General features: G+C 42.1%; 1 protein-coding gene across 5 annotated transcripts in view; it reads right to left on the reverse strand.

Moving 5' to 3' along the window:
• Positions 1-14,376, reverse strand: part of kidins220b (kinase D-interacting substrate 220b) — a 42,261-nt gene extending 27,885 nt beyond the window's left edge. For 4 of the 5 annotated variants that reach the window (XM_024377745.2, XM_024377741.2, XM_024377744.2 and 1 more), the window contains exons 1-13: positions 14,192-14,376; positions 10,014-10,178; positions 9,623-9,721; positions 9,321-9,419; positions 5,831-5,929; positions 5,074-5,175; positions 4,802-4,900; positions 3,885-4,082; positions 3,669-3,767; positions 2,266-2,364; positions 2,063-2,161; positions 1,713-1,890; positions 1,303-1,467 (exon numbers count right to left, since the gene is read on the reverse strand). In XM_024377745.2, the coding sequence (XP_024233513.1) occupies positions 1,303-1,467; positions 1,713-1,890; positions 2,063-2,161; positions 2,266-2,364; positions 3,669-3,767; positions 3,885-4,082; positions 4,802-4,900; positions 5,074-5,175; positions 5,831-5,929; positions 9,321-9,419; positions 9,623-9,721; positions 10,014-10,145 (1,468 nt within the window). In that variant the 5' untranslated portion in view covers positions 10,146-10,178; positions 14,192-14,376. The remainder of the gene's footprint in view (positions 1-1,302; positions 1,468-1,712; positions 1,891-2,062; positions 2,162-2,265; positions 2,365-3,668; positions 3,768-3,884; positions 4,083-4,801; positions 4,901-5,073; positions 5,176-5,830; positions 5,930-9,320; positions 9,420-9,622; positions 9,722-10,013; positions 10,179-14,191) is intronic. The other variant, XM_024377743.2, reaches the window with a different exon arrangement.
• Between the last annotated feature and the right edge of the window lie 3,867 nt (positions 14,377-18,243).

Genomic DNA, 18,243 nt, shown 5'->3' on the forward strand with positions numbered 1-18,243 from the left:
AGATACAGTGAGCTCTAAAAGTATTGGGACAGTGACACATTTTTGGGAAATGATACAAAAAGTATATGAAAATGATACAAATTACTTTTTTTATGATACAATGACCAGGGTAGTTAAAGTGCAGACTGTCAGATTTAATTACATTTTTTATATTTATGTGAACCGATTATAAATTACAGCACTTTTTATACATAGTCCATCCTATTTTAGGGGACCAAAAGTATTGGGACAAATTCACATATATGTGAATTGAAGTAGTGAAAAGTTTAGTATTTGGTCCAATATTCCTAGCACGCAATGATTACATCAAGTTTGTGACTCTACAAACTTGTTGAATGGTATTGCTGTTTGTTTTGGTTGTGTTTCAGATTATTTTGAGCCCAGTAGAAATGAATGGTAAATAAATGTATTGTGTCATTTTGGAGTTACTTTTATTGTAAATAAAAATACAATATGTTTCTAAACACTTCTATATTAACGTGGATGCTACCATGATTACGAAAAGTTACAAAAGCACAAATATGATCCCCCAAGACATGCTAACCTCTCACCATTACAATTACAGGGGAGATTAGCATTTTTTGGAGGTATGATATTTATGCCTCTAACTTTCTCACTCATCAATATTCAGGATTCATTCAGGATTATCCATTATCATGGTAGCATCCACATTAATGTAGAAGTATTTAGAAACATATTCCATTCTTGTTTACAATAAAAGTAACTCCAAATTGACACACCAAAAAAATGAAATGTAAAAAAAAAAATTGACATATATTTATATTTTGAGATCTGGCCGCAGACCCCACTGAGAACCCCTGGTATAAATAATACTCTTAAGGGGCCTCCCGGGTGCCACCAGAGACTCTGGGTTCGAGCCCAGGCTCTGTCGCAGCTGGCCGCGACCAGGAAGCCCATGGGGCGGCACACAATTGGCCCAGCGTCGTCCGGGTTAGGGAGGGTTTGGCCGGCAGGGATATCCTTGTCTCATCGTGCACTAGCAACTCCTAGTGGCGGGCCGGGCGCAGTGCACGCTGACCAGGTTGCTACGTGTACGGTGTTTCCTCCGACACATTGGTGCGGCTGGCTTCGGGGCTGGATGCGCGCTGTGTTAAGAAGCAGTGCGGTAGGGTTTTGTTTCGAAGGACGCATGGCTCTCGACCTTCCCCTCTCCCGAGTCCGTACGGGAGTTGCAGCAATGAGACAAGACAGTAACTACTAACAATTGAATACCACGAAATTGGGGAGAAAAAGGGGGTAAAAAATAATAATTATACTCTTAATTCTGTTTTAGTTCCTTACCTTCCAGTTTCTTGAGCAGGAAGGACTTGCCGCTGCCCCACTGGGCATACAAGCCCACACAGATGGGTGGCTGCATGGTGGGCTCACTGAGGATGTCTGCCAGGGCACTGCTGTACAGGTCATAACCCAGCATGTCTCCGTCAGACTCAGTAGGGGACAGGTGGCCTTGGAGGGGACACAGACAGACAGAATGAGGTTACTTACAGCGCTACAATATCTACATTATTTACCGTTTATTTGGTTACAAGTCTACAATATTTATATAGGTAATATTGTCAGAGAACAGTGGCTAAAATGTGACTCCCCAGTCTTAGCAACTCCATCACACAGGTAACGTCCTTTATGGTGTTCTACTAGATTTCCACCGCCGAAAGTCACTGGCCCAGCTTCCGGAGAGAAAGGATACTCACGGGCTCCAAAGATCTGGGTGAGGATGCTCTTCTGGTGGCTGCAGTCGATGTTGTAGGGTGTCTCACCGGCCTTGTTGGGCCGGTACAGCAGGCGGCCATCTTTCGGGTTACGGAGGAGGAGCTCCGCCAGCCTGCGGCTCCGGCCACGTATGGCGATGTGGAGAGGGGTGTCGCCTCTCTAGCGGGAGACAGGTAGGATCAGACTTATATCTACATAACTTGTTTCTTTTTGACATTCTGTGTGCCATGTATATGGTTTATTATACATTACATATGGATGGTAATAGATTATTGTACAGGTCGTTCGGAAGCTAGGTTTAATAAAGGTTAAATGGCTAAATATCTTGTACCTTATCCACAGCTGACACCTTGGCTCCTTTGTCCAGCAGAAGCTCCACTATGTCAATATTCCTCATCTTAATGGCCTTGATCAGAGGGCTCTCTGAATCCTGAGACAAAAAAACACATGATTATGGTTTGGAGAACAGTGACTACAGTAGGTGGCTGTGTATGTGTCTAGGTTGTCACATAGTGAAATATGGTTGCCTCTTACCTTGGTGCAGGTCTCCGTGTCGGGGTTGCACTGAAGGATATCTCTCACCATGGTGGCGTTGCCTTTCTCCACGGCCCAGTACAGGGCTGTCTTGTTATCCTACAAGAGGTCAAAATGTATTGTTGTAAGGCAGTTGAGGTGAATTGTATTGGTCCACAGTGTCTCCTGACCCCTCCTGACCCCTCCTGTCTCAGCCTCCAGTATTTATGCTGCAGTAGTTTATGTGTCGGGGGGCTAGGGTCAGTTTGTTATATCTGGAGTACTTCTCCTGTCCTATTCGGTGTCCTGTGTGAATCTAAGTGTGCGTTCTCTAATTCTCTCCTTCTCTCGGAGGAGGACCTGAGCCCTAGGACCATGCCCCAGGATTACCTGACATGATGACTCCTTGCTGTCCCCAGTCCACCTGGCCGCTCTCTCTAATTCTCTCTTTTGCTGCTGCTGCCCCAGTTTCAACTGTTCTGCCTTCTTATTATTCGAACATGCTGATCATTTATGAACATTTGAACATCTTGGCCATGTTCTGTTATAATCTCCACCCGGCACAGCCAGAAGAGGACTGGCCACCCCACATAGCCTGGTTCCTCTCTAGGTTTCTTCCTAGGTTTTGGCCTTTCTAGGGAGTTTTTCCTAGCCACCGTGCTTCTACACCTGCATTGCTTGCTGTTTGGGGTTTTAGGCTGGGTTTCTGTACAGCACTTTGAGATATCAGCTGATGTACGAAGGGCTATATAAATAAATTTGATTTGATTTGAATTGTATGTACCTTCTTCTATAATGTAGTACTGTGTGTCTCCATCTCAAATGGCATACCATCCCCTAAATAGTGCACTACTGTTGACCAGATTCCCTATGGGCCCTGGTCAACAGTAGTCCACTATATGGCAGCCTTTTTTTAAGTATGGGTTTGGGTCGCGACGTGTCAGAGTAAATTTATAATTATTTGATTAATTACTGGAATTGATTTGGCCAAGTGCAACTGCGCAATCTGTTCAGTGCACTCTCTGCTTAGCAGCTGTGTCTCTGATCAGTTTGGCAGCAGCGCGAGTGGGAGGGAGAGTGCGTATGCTTCGTGGATTGCCGGATCTTTTTTGGCAGATTTCTTGAAGATCACTCTGCGACCCACACGATGCAGCCTTGTCGTTCAGCACTAGATGATGCGCTGTCAGCCACTGACTTGTCATTCCCACTCGCCATTGAATGGACTTAAGCTAGCCACAATGTAATGTACCAATATGTACGTATAGTTGCATGTTTTCATAAGCTTGGGTCCCCGAAAAACACAGAATTTCTCATTTGGGTTCCAGGCTGAAAAAGTTGAAGAACCTCTGATATAGGATACAGGGCGCAATTTTCGATGCACGGTATGTGTCTTATCTGAAGTAGCTAGGTGTCAGACTCATTACCTGTCCTCTGATGTCGATATCAGCGTATTTGTGCAGCAGAGCCCTCACTATCTCCACATGGCCTCCTCTCACTGCCCCGATAAGCACCGTGTCTCCACTCTGTACAACACACACACACACACACAATAGGTCACCATACAGCATACACACTACATCCACATCTCAATACAGCACCTATAATACAAAATATGTGTCTGCGTGTGCTCCTTTGCTCACTCTGTCTGGTATGTTGACGTAGGTGCCAGCGTCCAGCAGGTCCTGTACTATCTCAGTGTAGCCCTCCTTGGCAGCGATCATCAGCGCTGTGTTTCCGTCCTTTTCCGTCATGTTCACGTTAGGGTTCCTCTTCAGAAGCTCCTTCACCACCTCAGTGAAACCTCCCTTCACTGCCACAATCAGAGCTGTCATTGAGTTCTACAAGGGGTGGGATGGAGAGAGGGAGGGAGGGAATGAGGGACAGTGGAAAGAGAGAGGGGGGGGACAGAACAAAGGGAGAAAAGAGAGACAGAGAAGGACAGGAAAGAGATAGAATGAGGAGAGGAGTAGAGAGAGCCGTGTGATTACGATGATAGTAAATCAATCCAGAGTAACTACGCTTAATGTACAAAGCCGTTCTCTAGGACTTTAAGCAGATGATAAAACAGTGAGAGGTGTAGACCGGAGGGATGTTGAGAGACAGACCCTCAGTCTGCTGCTCTCTCCCTCCGCTGAGACTGACCATCAGATGCAGGCACCGTCAGCCCAGTAAAATGAAAAGCAAATTATTTAAATGTATGCTCACTCAGCTGTGCCTCCCTCACAAGTAATACAACAATGTATCTATTACCAGTGTGATCACACAGCCTACATCAAATTTTGAAATATTTTTTTTTTTAAATGTCCTGAACCTCAATGCATTGGCAGGTAAATTCAAGCAAAGCCAATATGCAGCGATAATGTATTGGGCCTATAGCTTACTGCACAAACCTCATTGCTACAGTACTGTTTTTAATTGGTTAATGTTGCATAGGCTTACGTTTTTTAAGTCATGTTAATAAAAAAAATCAGAGCGGTAGATCGGCATGCATTTTGACTCAGAAAGTGATCTCGACTCAGAAAAGGTTGGTGACCACTGGTGTAGATTGCAGACATACCGCCCCCTCCTGGTCCACATCGGCGCCGTTCTCCAGCAGGTGCATCACACAGTCAAAATGGCCCTTCCTGGCTGCCCAGATCAGAGGGGTAGTGCCGTACTGAGAGAGGGAAAGACACACACACACACACACACACACACACACACACACACACACACACACACACACACAGTTATCAATACAGGCACAGGTCACTATTTCTGGCCAAACTGGGCCACCACTAACCCAAAGGTTGGCATTGCCCAGCCATGCTGCCCAATCTGTTGTCTCACCTTGTCAGAGCAGTTGACCTTGGCTCCATTTTCCAGCAGGACCTGGACAATCTCAGCATGACCTCTGCCTGCTGCCCAGATGATGGGGTACACACTGTATTGCTGATGGCAGAGAGAGCGCGAAAAAGAGACTTAGTGTGAGTCCCAAATGGCACCCTACTCCCTACACAGTGCACTACTTTTGGATGTATTACCCTATGTATAATACATGGGGAATAGTGTATCCCTCTTCACCCATAAATATGTGTATAATACTTGGGGAGTAGCCATGAATTAAAGGCCGCCCACAGGAGGGAATGCAGTCCAGAGGTGTGGTTGTTTCCAGGAGCATGGGGGTAATGGAGTCTGATACGTTGGAAGTTATGGGTAACAAGATGGACGCGTGCCTCCTGTGCCCCACCACCTCTGGTGCCTTTGGTTTCTGTTGTGTTATTTGGTATGTTTTATATTCATTATTGAGGGAAAATGTAGTTACTACGACTGTGATTGTCTCACCTAGCTATCTTAAGATGAATGCATTTGACATTTTAGTCATTTTTTGCAGACGCTCTTATCCAGAGCGACTTATACAGTAGTGAGTGCATACATTTTCATACAGGTCCCCCGTGCGAATCAAACCCACAACCCTGGCGTTGCAAGTGCCATGTTCTACCAACTGAGCCAAACGGGACCACGAACAGTAGATTGCTCTGGAGAAGATCATCTGCTAAATGACTAAAATGTAAAATGTCTGAGACGGGTCATGATGACTGCTCACCTGTCCAGTAGTGTTGGGGTTGGCTCCGTTGTCAAGGAGAACCTTGGTTACCTCCACGCGGCCCTTGTAGGCAGTCCACATCAGGGCCGTCCAGCCTCCCTACAGAACACCAAACACACAACCTCAATTGCTGTACAAAAACATTCTCCTGCACACATTACAAGTACCTTTAGGGCTTTGCACACAAAACATTACAAACCTAGCCTGTACATTGGAAAGCATGTTAATTGAATAGTTATGTGTTTTTGTAGAAAAAAGAAGGTAGGGAAGCGCTGCTAAGGTACACAACAGAGGACGACCGAATAATCAGCATGGCCGATTAATTTCAAGTTTTCAAAAGAATCGGTAATCAGCGTTTTTGGACGCCGATTACACTGCAATCCACGAGGAGACTGCGCGGCAGGCTGACAACCTGTTACGCGAGTGCAGCAAGGAGCCAAGGTAAGTTGCTAGCTAGCATTAAACTTATATTATTTAAAAAACTATCAATCTTAACATAATCACTAGTTAACTATACATGGTTGACAATATTACTAGTTTAACTAGCTGGTCCTGCATTGCACATAATCAATTAGATTGCCTGTTAATTTATCATCGAATCAAAGCCTACTTCACCAAACGGGTGATGATTTAACAAAATCGCATTCGCGAAAAAAGCACAATCGTTGCACCAATGTACCTAACCATAAGAACGTGAAATGTCAGAATAATAGTAGAGAATGACTTATTTCAGCTGTTATTTCTTTCATCACATTCCCAGTGGGTCAGAAGTTTACATACACTCAATTAGTATTTGGTAGCATTGCCTTTAAATTGTTTAACTTGGGTCAAACGTTTTGGCTAGCCTTCCACAAGCTTCCCACAAAAAGTTGGGTGAATTTTGGCCCATGAATTCTGGATAGAGCTGGTGTAACCGAGTCAGGTATGTATGTAGGCCTCCTTGCCCGCACACACATTTTCAGTTCTGCCCACAAATGTTCTATAGGATTGAGGTCAGGGCTTTGTGATGGCCACTCCAATAACTTGACTTGGTTGTCCTTAAGCCATTTTGCCACAACTTTGGAAGTATGCTTCGGGTCATTGTCCATTTGGAAGACCCATTTGCAACCAAGCTTTAACTTCCTGACTGATGACTTGAGATGTTGCTTCAATATATCCACATAATGTCCCCCCCACATGATGGCATCTATTTTATGAAGTGCACCAGTCCCTCCTGCAGCAAAGCACCCCCACAACATGGTGCTGCCACCGCCGTGCTTCACGGTTGGGATGGTGTTCTTCAGCTTGCAAGCCTCCCCCTTATTCCTCCAAACATATCGATGGTCATTATGGCCAAACAGTTCTATTTTTGTTTCATCAGACCAGAGGACATTTCTCCAAAAAGTACAAACTTTGTACCCACGTGCAGTTGCAAACCGTAGTCTGGCTTTTTATGGCGGTTTTGGAGCAGTGGCTTCTTCCTTGCTGAGCGGCCTTTCAGGTTATGTCGATATAGGACGGGTGCACTTCATATATAGATACTTTTGTACCTTTTTCCTCCAGCATCTTCACAAGGTCCTTTGCTATTGTTCTGGGATTGATTTGCACTTTTCGCACCATAGTACGTTCATCTCTAGGAGACAGAACGCGTCTCCTTCCTGAGCAGTATGACGGCTGCGTGGTCCCATGGTGTTTATACTTGTGTACAATTGTTTGTACAGATGGACGTGGTACCTTCAGGCGTTTGGAAATTGCCCCCAAGGATGAACCAGACTTCTGGAGGTCTACAATTCTTGGCTGACCTTGGCTGATTTCTTTTGATTTTCCCATGATGTCAAGCAAAGAGGCACTGAGTTTGAAGGTCGGCCTTGAAATTCATCCACGGGTACACCTCCAATTGATTCAAATTATGTCATTTAGCCTATCAGGAGCTTCTAAAGCCATGACATCATTTTCTGGAATTTTCCAAGCTGTTTAAAGGCACAGTCAATTTAGTGTATGTAAACTTCTGACCCACTGGAATTGTGATACAGTGAATTAACAATTGTTGGAAAAATGACTTGTGTCATGCACAAAGTAGATTTCCTAACCGACAAGAAATGTATGGGTTGAAAAATGAGTTTTAATGACTCCAACCTAAGTGTATGTAAACTTCCGACTTCAACTGTAGTTAAAAAAATTCATGTTAGCAGGCAATATTAACTAGGGAAATTGTGTCACTTCTCTTGCGTTCAGTGCAAGCAGAATCAGAGTATATGCAGCATTTTGGGCCGCCTGGCTCATTGCGAACTGTGTGAAGACCATTTCTTCCTCTCAAAGACCGTAATTAATTTGCCAGAATTTTACATAATTATGACATAACATTGAATGTTGTGCAATGTAACAGCAATATTTAGACTTAGGGTTGCCACCCGTTCGATAAAAGGGAACGGTTCCGTATTTCACTGAAATAATAAACGTTTTGTTTTCGAAATGATAGATTTCGGATTTGACCATATTAATGACCCAAGGCTCGTATTTCTGTATGTTAGTTTTATTAGAATTAAGTTAATGATTTGATATTTGATAGAGCAGTCTGACTGAGCGGTGGTAGGCAGCAGCAGGCTCGTAAGCATTCATTCAAACAGCACTTTCCTGCGTTTGCCAGCAGCTCTTCGCAATGCTTGAAGCACAGCGCTGTTTATGACTTCAAGCCTATCAACTCCCGAGATTAGGCTGGCAATACTATAGTGCCTATAACAACATCCAATAGTCAAAGGTATATGAAATACAAATGGTATAGAGAGAAATAGTCCTATAATAACTACAACCTAAAACTTCTTAACTGGGAATATTGAAGACTCATGTTAAAAGGAACCACCAGCTTTCATATGTTCTCATGTTCTGAGCAAGGAACTTAAATGTTAGCTTTTTTACATGGCACATATTGCACTTTGACTTTCTTCTCCAACACTGTGTTTTTGCATTATTTAAACCAAATTGAACATGTTTCATTATTTGATTTTATTTATGCATTATATTAAGTTAAAATAAAAGTGTTCATTCAGTATTGTTGTAATTGCCATTATTACAAATATATATACACATTTATTTAAAATATAATATATATATATATTTTTTTTTCTAAATAAAATTTAAAAAAAATATTAATTGGCCGATTAATTGGATTCGGCTTTTTTTGGTCCTCCAATAATCCGTATCGGCGTTGAAAAATCAGAATCGGTCCACCTCTGGTACACAATAGTGGATTTTGGTAGACAGAAGGTGCTCTTTGGTAACAGGGGTAAATTGGTTATCAAAAAGATAGGAGGACCAAGGAACTCTTCATATAATTAATTAAAAGGCCTTTATTTCTATGGCATGTTCAATGGAAACAAAGACTAAAAACTCTGTTTTTATTGAAAGTACTAACTGAAGTGGACTGAACAAGCATACAAATCAAGTTTATACAATCACCAACACATTACAGTTATTACTGATTGTGGCCTGTTGAACTGACTGAGTGTCTCACCATGTCTCTGTGTTCCATGTAAGCACTGCTTTCTAGCAGCTCCTTCACCACATCTACATGGCCCTCCTTAGCAGCACAGATCAGAGCAGACCAGCAGTCCTGAGGAAAGGAGAATACCACATCACATCATACCGGTCACCATGGAAACAGGGAGATGACCATGACTACCGTTACGATGGAGACCTCAGGCAAAGTTCACAGTGATTGGCACATTCCCAATGACTGTCATACTGAACTGAATGTATTCATGTCGGCCTTGAAATGAACGTGTGTGTGTTTATCCATTGAGCTCTCCTACTCACCACATCGTCCAGGTTAACATTGGCTCCTCTCCTGATGAGCTCCTGAACTATCTCAATACTGCCCTGCTCTGAAGCCAGCATCAGGGGTGTCTGCCCATTCTGTTAGGGAGGGGGCAAAGGCAAGCATTTAGAAAGACCTAACACAATGAATGATCTCTCTTTATACAGTAATAGACCCAATCTTCATTAGACCAAATTTATTAGACTGTGTTTCCCAAATGGAACCCTATTCTGTATATAGGGCACTACTTTTGAGTAGGACCCATAGAACTCTGGTCAAAAGTAGCACACTACAAGGTGATAGGGTGCCAGTTAGAACACAGCCTATATATAATAACTATAGCTAGATTTGTAGACCTGTAGGCCTATTAGATAGTATGAGGATACTCACGTCACTCCTGCCGTCCACCTCCTTGAACTTGTCCAGGTGGGCCTTGAGTGCTGCAAGGTTCTCCTCCTCCACGTAGCTGAAGAGGTTCTGGATGGCCAGAGTGGTCATCTTGATGGAGGTGGTGGTGTCCATGGCTGCAGCTACTTCTCCTCACCCCCACTGCACCTGCATGGTGAGAGATCATAGAAATAGACCGCTTCACTTCAATGCGTACACTCAAAATGGCTGCCAAACCACCCATTATGGCATAATTGACTCCAATGGGAACCCCCGTTCTACTCATTCTAGTTCTGTGGGAGAAAGACAGGATAGTAGTCATGAGAAGCTAACAAAAACGTAATAAACACAATATATAGCTTAGCACCAATAACAGCAACATACATGCTTTTCCCCTCACTTGTTATAGGCTACCTTTCATTTATAAAAAAGCTAGACTATATCTATATTTTATATAAAAAGCAGTGTGAAACAGTGACCATAGAAATATAATTAATAGAATGTGCTTGGAACCGCTAACCACGGGGAGCTCCATTCTATTCATTCTAATTCTATGGTGGGTGGTGACCATGTGAGATGGAGATATAACAGAGCACATAGCCTAGTTATCTGATCCTGGCAGGCAGCCAGTGGGTCGACTCACTCCAGTGCTACCTGGCCCAGGCCTAGCTATCTCCTGGCAGATGCAAGCAATATCACACTCAGAGACTCAAGACCACTCACTCACTACTTTGGTGACAGGATTTTCACCCAGGCAGTCACAGCAGGAAGAGTTGAAAGAGATGTTTGCTTGGTTTATTCAAGTTCTCCTGGCTGCTATCATCATCTGCCATTAATGTATTTTCTCACTCAGAGAATAGCCTCTGCTTGGAAATGCATACAGTCTTCTTCCTATTTTACCGGCACACAAAATGGTAGCTAGTCTAAATTAGTTTTTTTAGTTCTCAAAGCATGTGCCGTTATTAGTCCTGGGATCTATAAAGTGTTAATACAATGTTATTATCCATTTGTTTTTGGCATAGAAAAAATATATACAGTAGCCTAAGTCATACTAGAAATTTCACGGGTAACACACCAATGGCATAGAAAATATTACAACCCCAAAATATATAAATGAAAATCAACAGTGCATGTTCACAACTTACTTACCCTATTCACAGGCTCTTTGGGGAAGACATTAGGCTCTGTAGGCAACATGCCTAAGTGATTTATCTTCCTGGCCTAACCATTAACACAAGTTTATTAATCATCATGCATTATTAGGGCTGTGACGGTCATCGATTTCTGGATGATGGTAATTGGCCAGCCAAATGACAGCGGTCTCCGTAATAACCGTTCGAATAGCGGTCACCTCTCCTCTGCTCCTGACTGCAGTCATGTCTAGATGAGTACAGCTTATATCAAATTGACATCAATTAGCTTTTTTTTTTTAAATGTCAATTAGCGAATTTTTGCAGTCAGCATTTGATTGTTTAAGGCTTATGATGTTTCTTTTCATGATGGTCTTCATCCATAACCGTCGTTACACGGTTTTTCGGTAATTGTGCCAGCGCTATCCATAATGTACTCTCTCCATAAAACTGGTCAGTTTTATCACACTAACTATATACATATCTGACACAATACAGACAAATACAGACAATTTAGCTTACAATTCAGCCAGCCAAGCCTACAGTGTACAATGTAACCTTAAAATGCATGGCAGGGCGCACTTAATCAAGGCTCAAAAATAAACCCATTCTGTATGACATGAAACAATGTCTAGATTAACCAGCCTGAGAGTGCTGGCAGGCTGACAGCCAGTAAAGAAAGCATTCCTTCCAACACCACAGAGAGAGCACAGCACAAGCCCTCCAGCACTCTCACACACAAACACCCTCCAGCATTCCACCACACAACACCCAGGGCCTGTTGCAGCAACAGTAACACAACAGCTAAAAACAGCCACAAAGAATAGAAAATGGAGGCAAGGCAGCCAGCAAAACATCAAAACACATCACCGTGTGCTGCATTGCTGCCAATACCATCAACCTGTCGGCTGTCGCACACAGACAGAAGACAAGGCGCAATTATTACACTGTTGCAACCATGCAATCTTACCTATGGGAATAACAGGCCTACTGTTCTCTATGTGGGTTATTTTTGGCTACTCTCGTTTCGCTCTGTAACTTTTGTCTCCACATACAGCGGTCCTGGCTAAACCTATTGACTAGGCTATTCTCCCTGGCTGTGGCTGCTGATATTGAATTATGTATGAGAATGAGATACCACTCAGCCTCTCTGGCACATGCACAGAGCACAGTGGAGAAAACAGGCCCAATATAGGCCAGTGGTACCACTGACCTAGAGAGTATAATATCAATCAATCAAATGTATTTTATAAAGCCCTTATTACACCATCAGTTGGTAATGTCAATACTATGATGTAGGCCTAGTTGTGAGGACGGTTTGAACCGTTAAGACCTTCCTGTCTATCTGTGGTATACAACGAATAGCCTATTTGTCACGTGTGCTCCCTCTCCGGACTCTAGGTCACAAGGCTGCTCGTTATGGCGCACACCTGTCACTATCGTTACGCGCGCCTGCGTGTCTTCAGACTCACCTGGACTCCATCACCTCCCTATATATATATATATATATATATGTCACTCCCTTTGGTTACTTCCCCAGGCGTTATTGTTTCTGTATTATGTCTGTGTGCGGTTAGTGTTTCTTGTCTTGTATTATGTTGCGTTTATTTATTAAAACACGCGCTCCCTGAACTTGCTTCCCGACTCTCAGCACACATCGTTACACTATAGCCCTAATTGGACATTGTACAGTATCTGTGGTATGCAGAGGATCAGGGGTTGTGTTAAAAGCAGAATTGTGTGTTTTCAAGCAGAGAAAATTATTACATGCATAAGAAATATCTTGCTGCATTTCTCTCTCACTCCTTTTCTCAGTCTACATTTTTCTGGTAAAATGGATGATTAACTTAAAAGCATTAGGAAATGTAGCTGCCTATTTTCATTCTATGATAAAAAAAGACCTTGCTTTTTCACTGTAAGCAAATTTAGTTGTGGCCGATAGCCAAATTGCGTTGCACTTATGTTGTCATCTGATAAAAATGAAGCTATTTTCTTCTGAATGTGTTGCATGTTATGTGAAGTACAAATACAGTTGCATACCCCTGATCCCTCTATGATGGGAAAAAAACACACTTGACTTTCAATATAAAATACAGGTGAAATGGTTTAAAACGCAGATTTTAATTGACATTGATCAGTGTTCTAAATGAGACCCCTGGAGAATATAGAAGGAATATGACTGCTTTTAAACTGGCAGCACAATTCTGATATATTTTTTAAATGTATTGGTCTTTTGATTAATCAATTCAGCTCACAAAAAGAGCTGATGTGAAAAGATCTGATGTGATTGGTCAAAAGACCAAATAGTCGAAAAAAGATCAGAATTGGCTGATGTGAACGCAGCCAGGCTTGTCTATCAATACGAATCTTGAACGTTTAACCTACTGCAGTGTTTCTGTATGCTGTATCTATTTATGTTTTGTGCTTCTCTGTCCTGAAAGCAAAAGTACTGCAAAGTAATCATAGAGAAATTACATATGCTTGGAAAGTACCTCAAAATAACTTAAAATAATAATGCAAGGTTTGGAAATGAGAGATTTACATAAATTATGCATTGTTTATGTGCGACACCACTTGTTGTATTGATACGATGCATCCGGCTACTAAACTCATCATCATCATCATCATCAGGATGTATCAAAAATGACTCGTTCGACCAATAGGGGCTAGCTCATTTCAATTTCCAACAACATTTAGATCGAGTGTAATTCGAAACGATCTATTTATCCCTATCGAATGTTAACGTTAGCTACCTAAACCATCGAATGGTAGCTTAGCGCGCTCTCGCGCTAACATCTTCTAAAATAAAATAAATAGCTAGCTTTTCGTTCCTGACTGCGACCATTATTGATTGCTGTATTTTTAATAAATGTCAATGACCGTAATTAGTTGATAACATTTGTTTGGCAGCGAATATGACATTTGCTAAACGGCCAGATCTCAAACAAGAGAACATTCTGAACTGCTCGAGCTGTCAATTAAACCGCATCGATCAATGGAGGACGCATTTTGATGTTCGTACGTGAGAAATGGCGATTCTCAGTCACATACCTCTGGAGTAAAACGTCTATAAATGTTCCACACTTCGGTGTTGTCGTCTCAATCCTCGATTTATATGCGTGTAAAGGCTCACGGGCTATTTATTCCCCATCCTCGACAACAGCCATTTTAGTGGACCAGAAAAATAACACGTACGGGTGGTTTCCTCACTGTTCGTCAACTCATCCTCCCCGCCTACAAAACTGTGACGTATGGGAGCTCTGAGAAGAAAATGTTGGAAAGATGCGGAGTCGATACTGTACGAGCTGAATTAGCCATTTACTAAAACTGTAACTTCAAAAAATGAATATATTTTATTAACTGACTAGGAAAGATTTCATATTATGTCAAAGCTTTTTGTGTGTGTTGTGGATGTGTTACACATTTCAGGTTATTGCTCTCATAAATTCCCTTGTTTGGTATCACATTCACTCTCGACCCTAATTTACGAAGGAGCTGCAGTTGTGTTGTGAGGAAAATAACACGTTTTACCTGGCTGACTAATTAATGGTTATTATTTTATGTTGGGTCAAAGTCCAACATTTTATGAGGAGAGTAAAGGACATGTGCTGAGCTGTTATGCTGCTATGGGTAGCAGCTAGCCTAGGTATCGGCTAGATAGCAGCATTACTCAATGGCATCTGAAGGCAGTGTATAGGTTTATTCACCTGGCAGAAATATTCAATAGCTTCTGATGACCTACACTGACTACGACTAGGTTTCCATCCAATTGGCGACAAAATGTTCATGCAAATATTCTAGAATCTATGGAAGTGAAGAGGGGGCATATGAATAAAAAAAATTACATGTCCCTTGTTATGTCGAGATCACAATTTATTTTTCTCATGATCACTACATAACAAAATATAACAATTTTCTCGTGATCATTGACAACTAAATGTTTAATCGAGATCACGAGATAATCAAAAGTAGCACTTGTTCAGTTGCACGATAACCACCTCATCAAGGATCCCTGTGTTTGCAATTATCGCAATGTGCTCGTAGGGCATTAAGCCCTGGACATGCCTGACAGGCAGCTCTGTCTCCAAGGCTGTGTGCAGCACCCAAAACCACAGCCAATCGCAGCTAACTTGTCTACTCTTGTGTGCTAGCTAGTTAGCTAGATAGTCTTGTTAGCTAGCTTGTTATGTATGCTGGTTGTTAGCTTGCATAACTTATATGTGTATAATTTTAAGAGACACCATGTTTTGTGGGTAATATTTACATTTACGGTGGGTGAGCTCCATTCCAGACAGGCTGATCAGATTATATTTCAGCCTCAGGGGCTGTTGGGCATTCACTCACTGCTGTACAATGTCGAGAAAAATTCAAGAGTGTACTACGAAATGAATGTCAAAACGTAGTTTTCTTTGCCTTATGTCTTTATAAATTACATAGAATGAATCATTAGATTGTTCTCTACAATATTTTAACCTTAATATACTTGTACTTGACAGTGTCGATGAAATAAGAACGTTAATTTGCTGTGCCCGTTGTTAGTTTAGGCAGCGCCACTCTTGGTTGTCGCTCTTCCATATTTGCCGTTGTGAGGTGGTACTATTTGGAGGTGTTTTCACTGGTTGGACTAATCAAAATCAACTTGATATCTTCGCCATTTTCACCTCCAGATCCTAGGCTTTCAAATCACATTTTATTGGTGCATACACATGTTAAGCAGTGTAGCGAAATTCTTGTGATTCTAGCTCCAACAGTGCAGTAATATCTAACAAGTAATGTCTAACAATTTAACATCAATACACAGAAATGTAAAATAATGTCGGAGCAGCATATACTAAAATACAGTAGAATAGAATACAGTATATTCATATGAGATGAGTAGTGCAAAATATGTCAACATTATTAAAGTGGCCTGTGATTTAAAGTCTATGTATATAGGGCAGCAGCCTCTAAGGTGCTAGTGATGGCCTATACTGGCGATTCATCTCTGTTGAGAGGGGCTGTTTCTATGGTGATTTAAAGGGAAAGGCTCAGAAATACACAATGAAAACAGGAACAGATTGTCTTCGCGGAGGGTGGGTATTGAAATTCAGTCTCTTAGCTTAGTAAATAAATATATATTTTATCCTTATTTAGTTTTGTATTCAGCAGATTTCATTTAGAAAATGACTATGTTTTCACTCACGAACCTGCAACCACTAGTTAGCTTGTCAGTTAACGTTCAAAGTTAGCGCCGTTCTGCTGCAGAGCAGCATGTCAGAGTTCTATTGACCAGTGACCACTTTTGATCATGCCTATGATGACATTCTGTTCACTCTAAACATGCTAAATTCTCAGGCTAAATTGTCTGTAACGTTTGCACCATATGGGAGAGACATGGGGTTTGACTATTGTTTTTCTGACAGAATTCCCTATTGAATGGACATATTTGTATAAACCTTGAATTAATATCTAATTTTATTGGTGAACACCCTAGAGGCTAATAAATCAGAATGCTTCCATGTAGGCTGTTTCTTAGGTAAGGCTCCTTGCAGGCAGATTACCTGTCAAAGTGCTTTATAGGCAGATACAGATCTGATCCAGGGGGTGAGCTTTATTCCTGGCAGGCTCTTTCATAGGTAAAGATTCTTGCAGACAGCCTACAAGGCAGCATCCTGACTTATCAGCCTCTTAGGCTGCCATTGAATCTGATCAGCCTGCCAGAAATACAGCACACCCACTCTTGATCATATACAGTCTTGGCCAAAAGTATTGAGAATGACACAAATATTAATTTTCACGAAGTCTGCCACCTCAGTTTGTATGATGGCAATTTGCATATACTCCAGAATGTTATGAAGAGTGATCAGATGAATTGCAATTAATTGCAAAGTCCCTCTTTGCCATGCAAATTAGCTCCTAAAGTTGATTCAGCTGCGGGATTGGGGCACCACCAGTACAGAGCTTGCTCAGGAATGGCAGCAGGCAGGTGTGAGTGCATCTGCACGCACAGTGAGGTGAAGACTTTTGGAGGATGGCCGGTGTCAAGAAGGACAGCAAAGAAGCCACTTCTCTCCAGGAAAAACATCAGGGCCAGACTGATATTCTGCAAAAGGTACAGGGATTGGACTGCTGAGGACTGGGGTAAAATCATTTTCTCTGATGAATCCCCTTTCCGATTGTTTGGGGCATCCGGAAAAAAGCTTGTCCGGAGAAGACAAAGTGAGCGCTACCATCAGTCCTGTGTCATGCCAGTGTCATAACAGTAAAGCATCCTGAGACCATTCATGTGTGGGGTTGCTTCTCAGCCAAAGGAGTGGGCTCACTCACAATTTTGCCTAACACAGCCATGAATAAAGAATGGTACCAACACATCCTCCGAGAGCAACCTCTCCCAACCATCAAGGAACAGTTTGATGATGAACAATGCCTTTTCCAGCATGATGTAGCACCTTGCCATAAGGCAAAAGTGATAACTAAGTTACTCGGGGAACAAAACATCGATATTTTGGGTCCATGGCCAGGAAACTCCCCAGACCCTATTCCCATTGAGAACTTGTGGTCAATCCTCAAGAGGCGGGTGGACAAACAAAAAAAACACATATTCTGACAAACTCCAAGCATTGATTATGCAAGAATGGGCTGCTATCAGTCAGGATGTGGCCCAGAAGTGAATTGACAGCATGTCAGGGCTGATTGCAGAGGTCTTGAAAAAGAAGGGTCAACACTGCAAATTTTGACTCTTTGCATCAACTTCATGTAATTGTCAATAAAAGCCTTTGACACTTATGCAATGCTTGTAATTATACTTCAGTATTCCATAGTAAAAAAATATCTAAAGATACTGAAGCAGCAAACTTAGTGGAAATTCATATTTGTGTCATTCTCAAAACCTTTGGCCACGACTGTACATAATGCCCTGACTGACTGCTAATCTGCCTGCAAGGAGCTTACCTATGAAACTGCCTTCAAGGCAGAATCCTGATTTATCAACCTCAAGCTCCAAGGCTGAAATTAAATCTAATCAGCCTGTTAGGAATGGATCTTCCCCACTCTGTAAATGTAAATATGCTATTATCCATAAATCATGAAGTGTCCCAATTACACCGTGTACAAAACATTAGGAA

Source organism: Oncorhynchus tshawytscha, linkage group LG18 (assembly GCF_018296145.1).
Source record: "Oncorhynchus tshawytscha isolate Ot180627B linkage group LG18, Otsh_v2.0, whole genome shotgun sequence".
Lineage (NCBI taxonomy): Eukaryota > Metazoa > Chordata > Actinopteri > Salmoniformes > Salmonidae > Oncorhynchus > Oncorhynchus tshawytscha.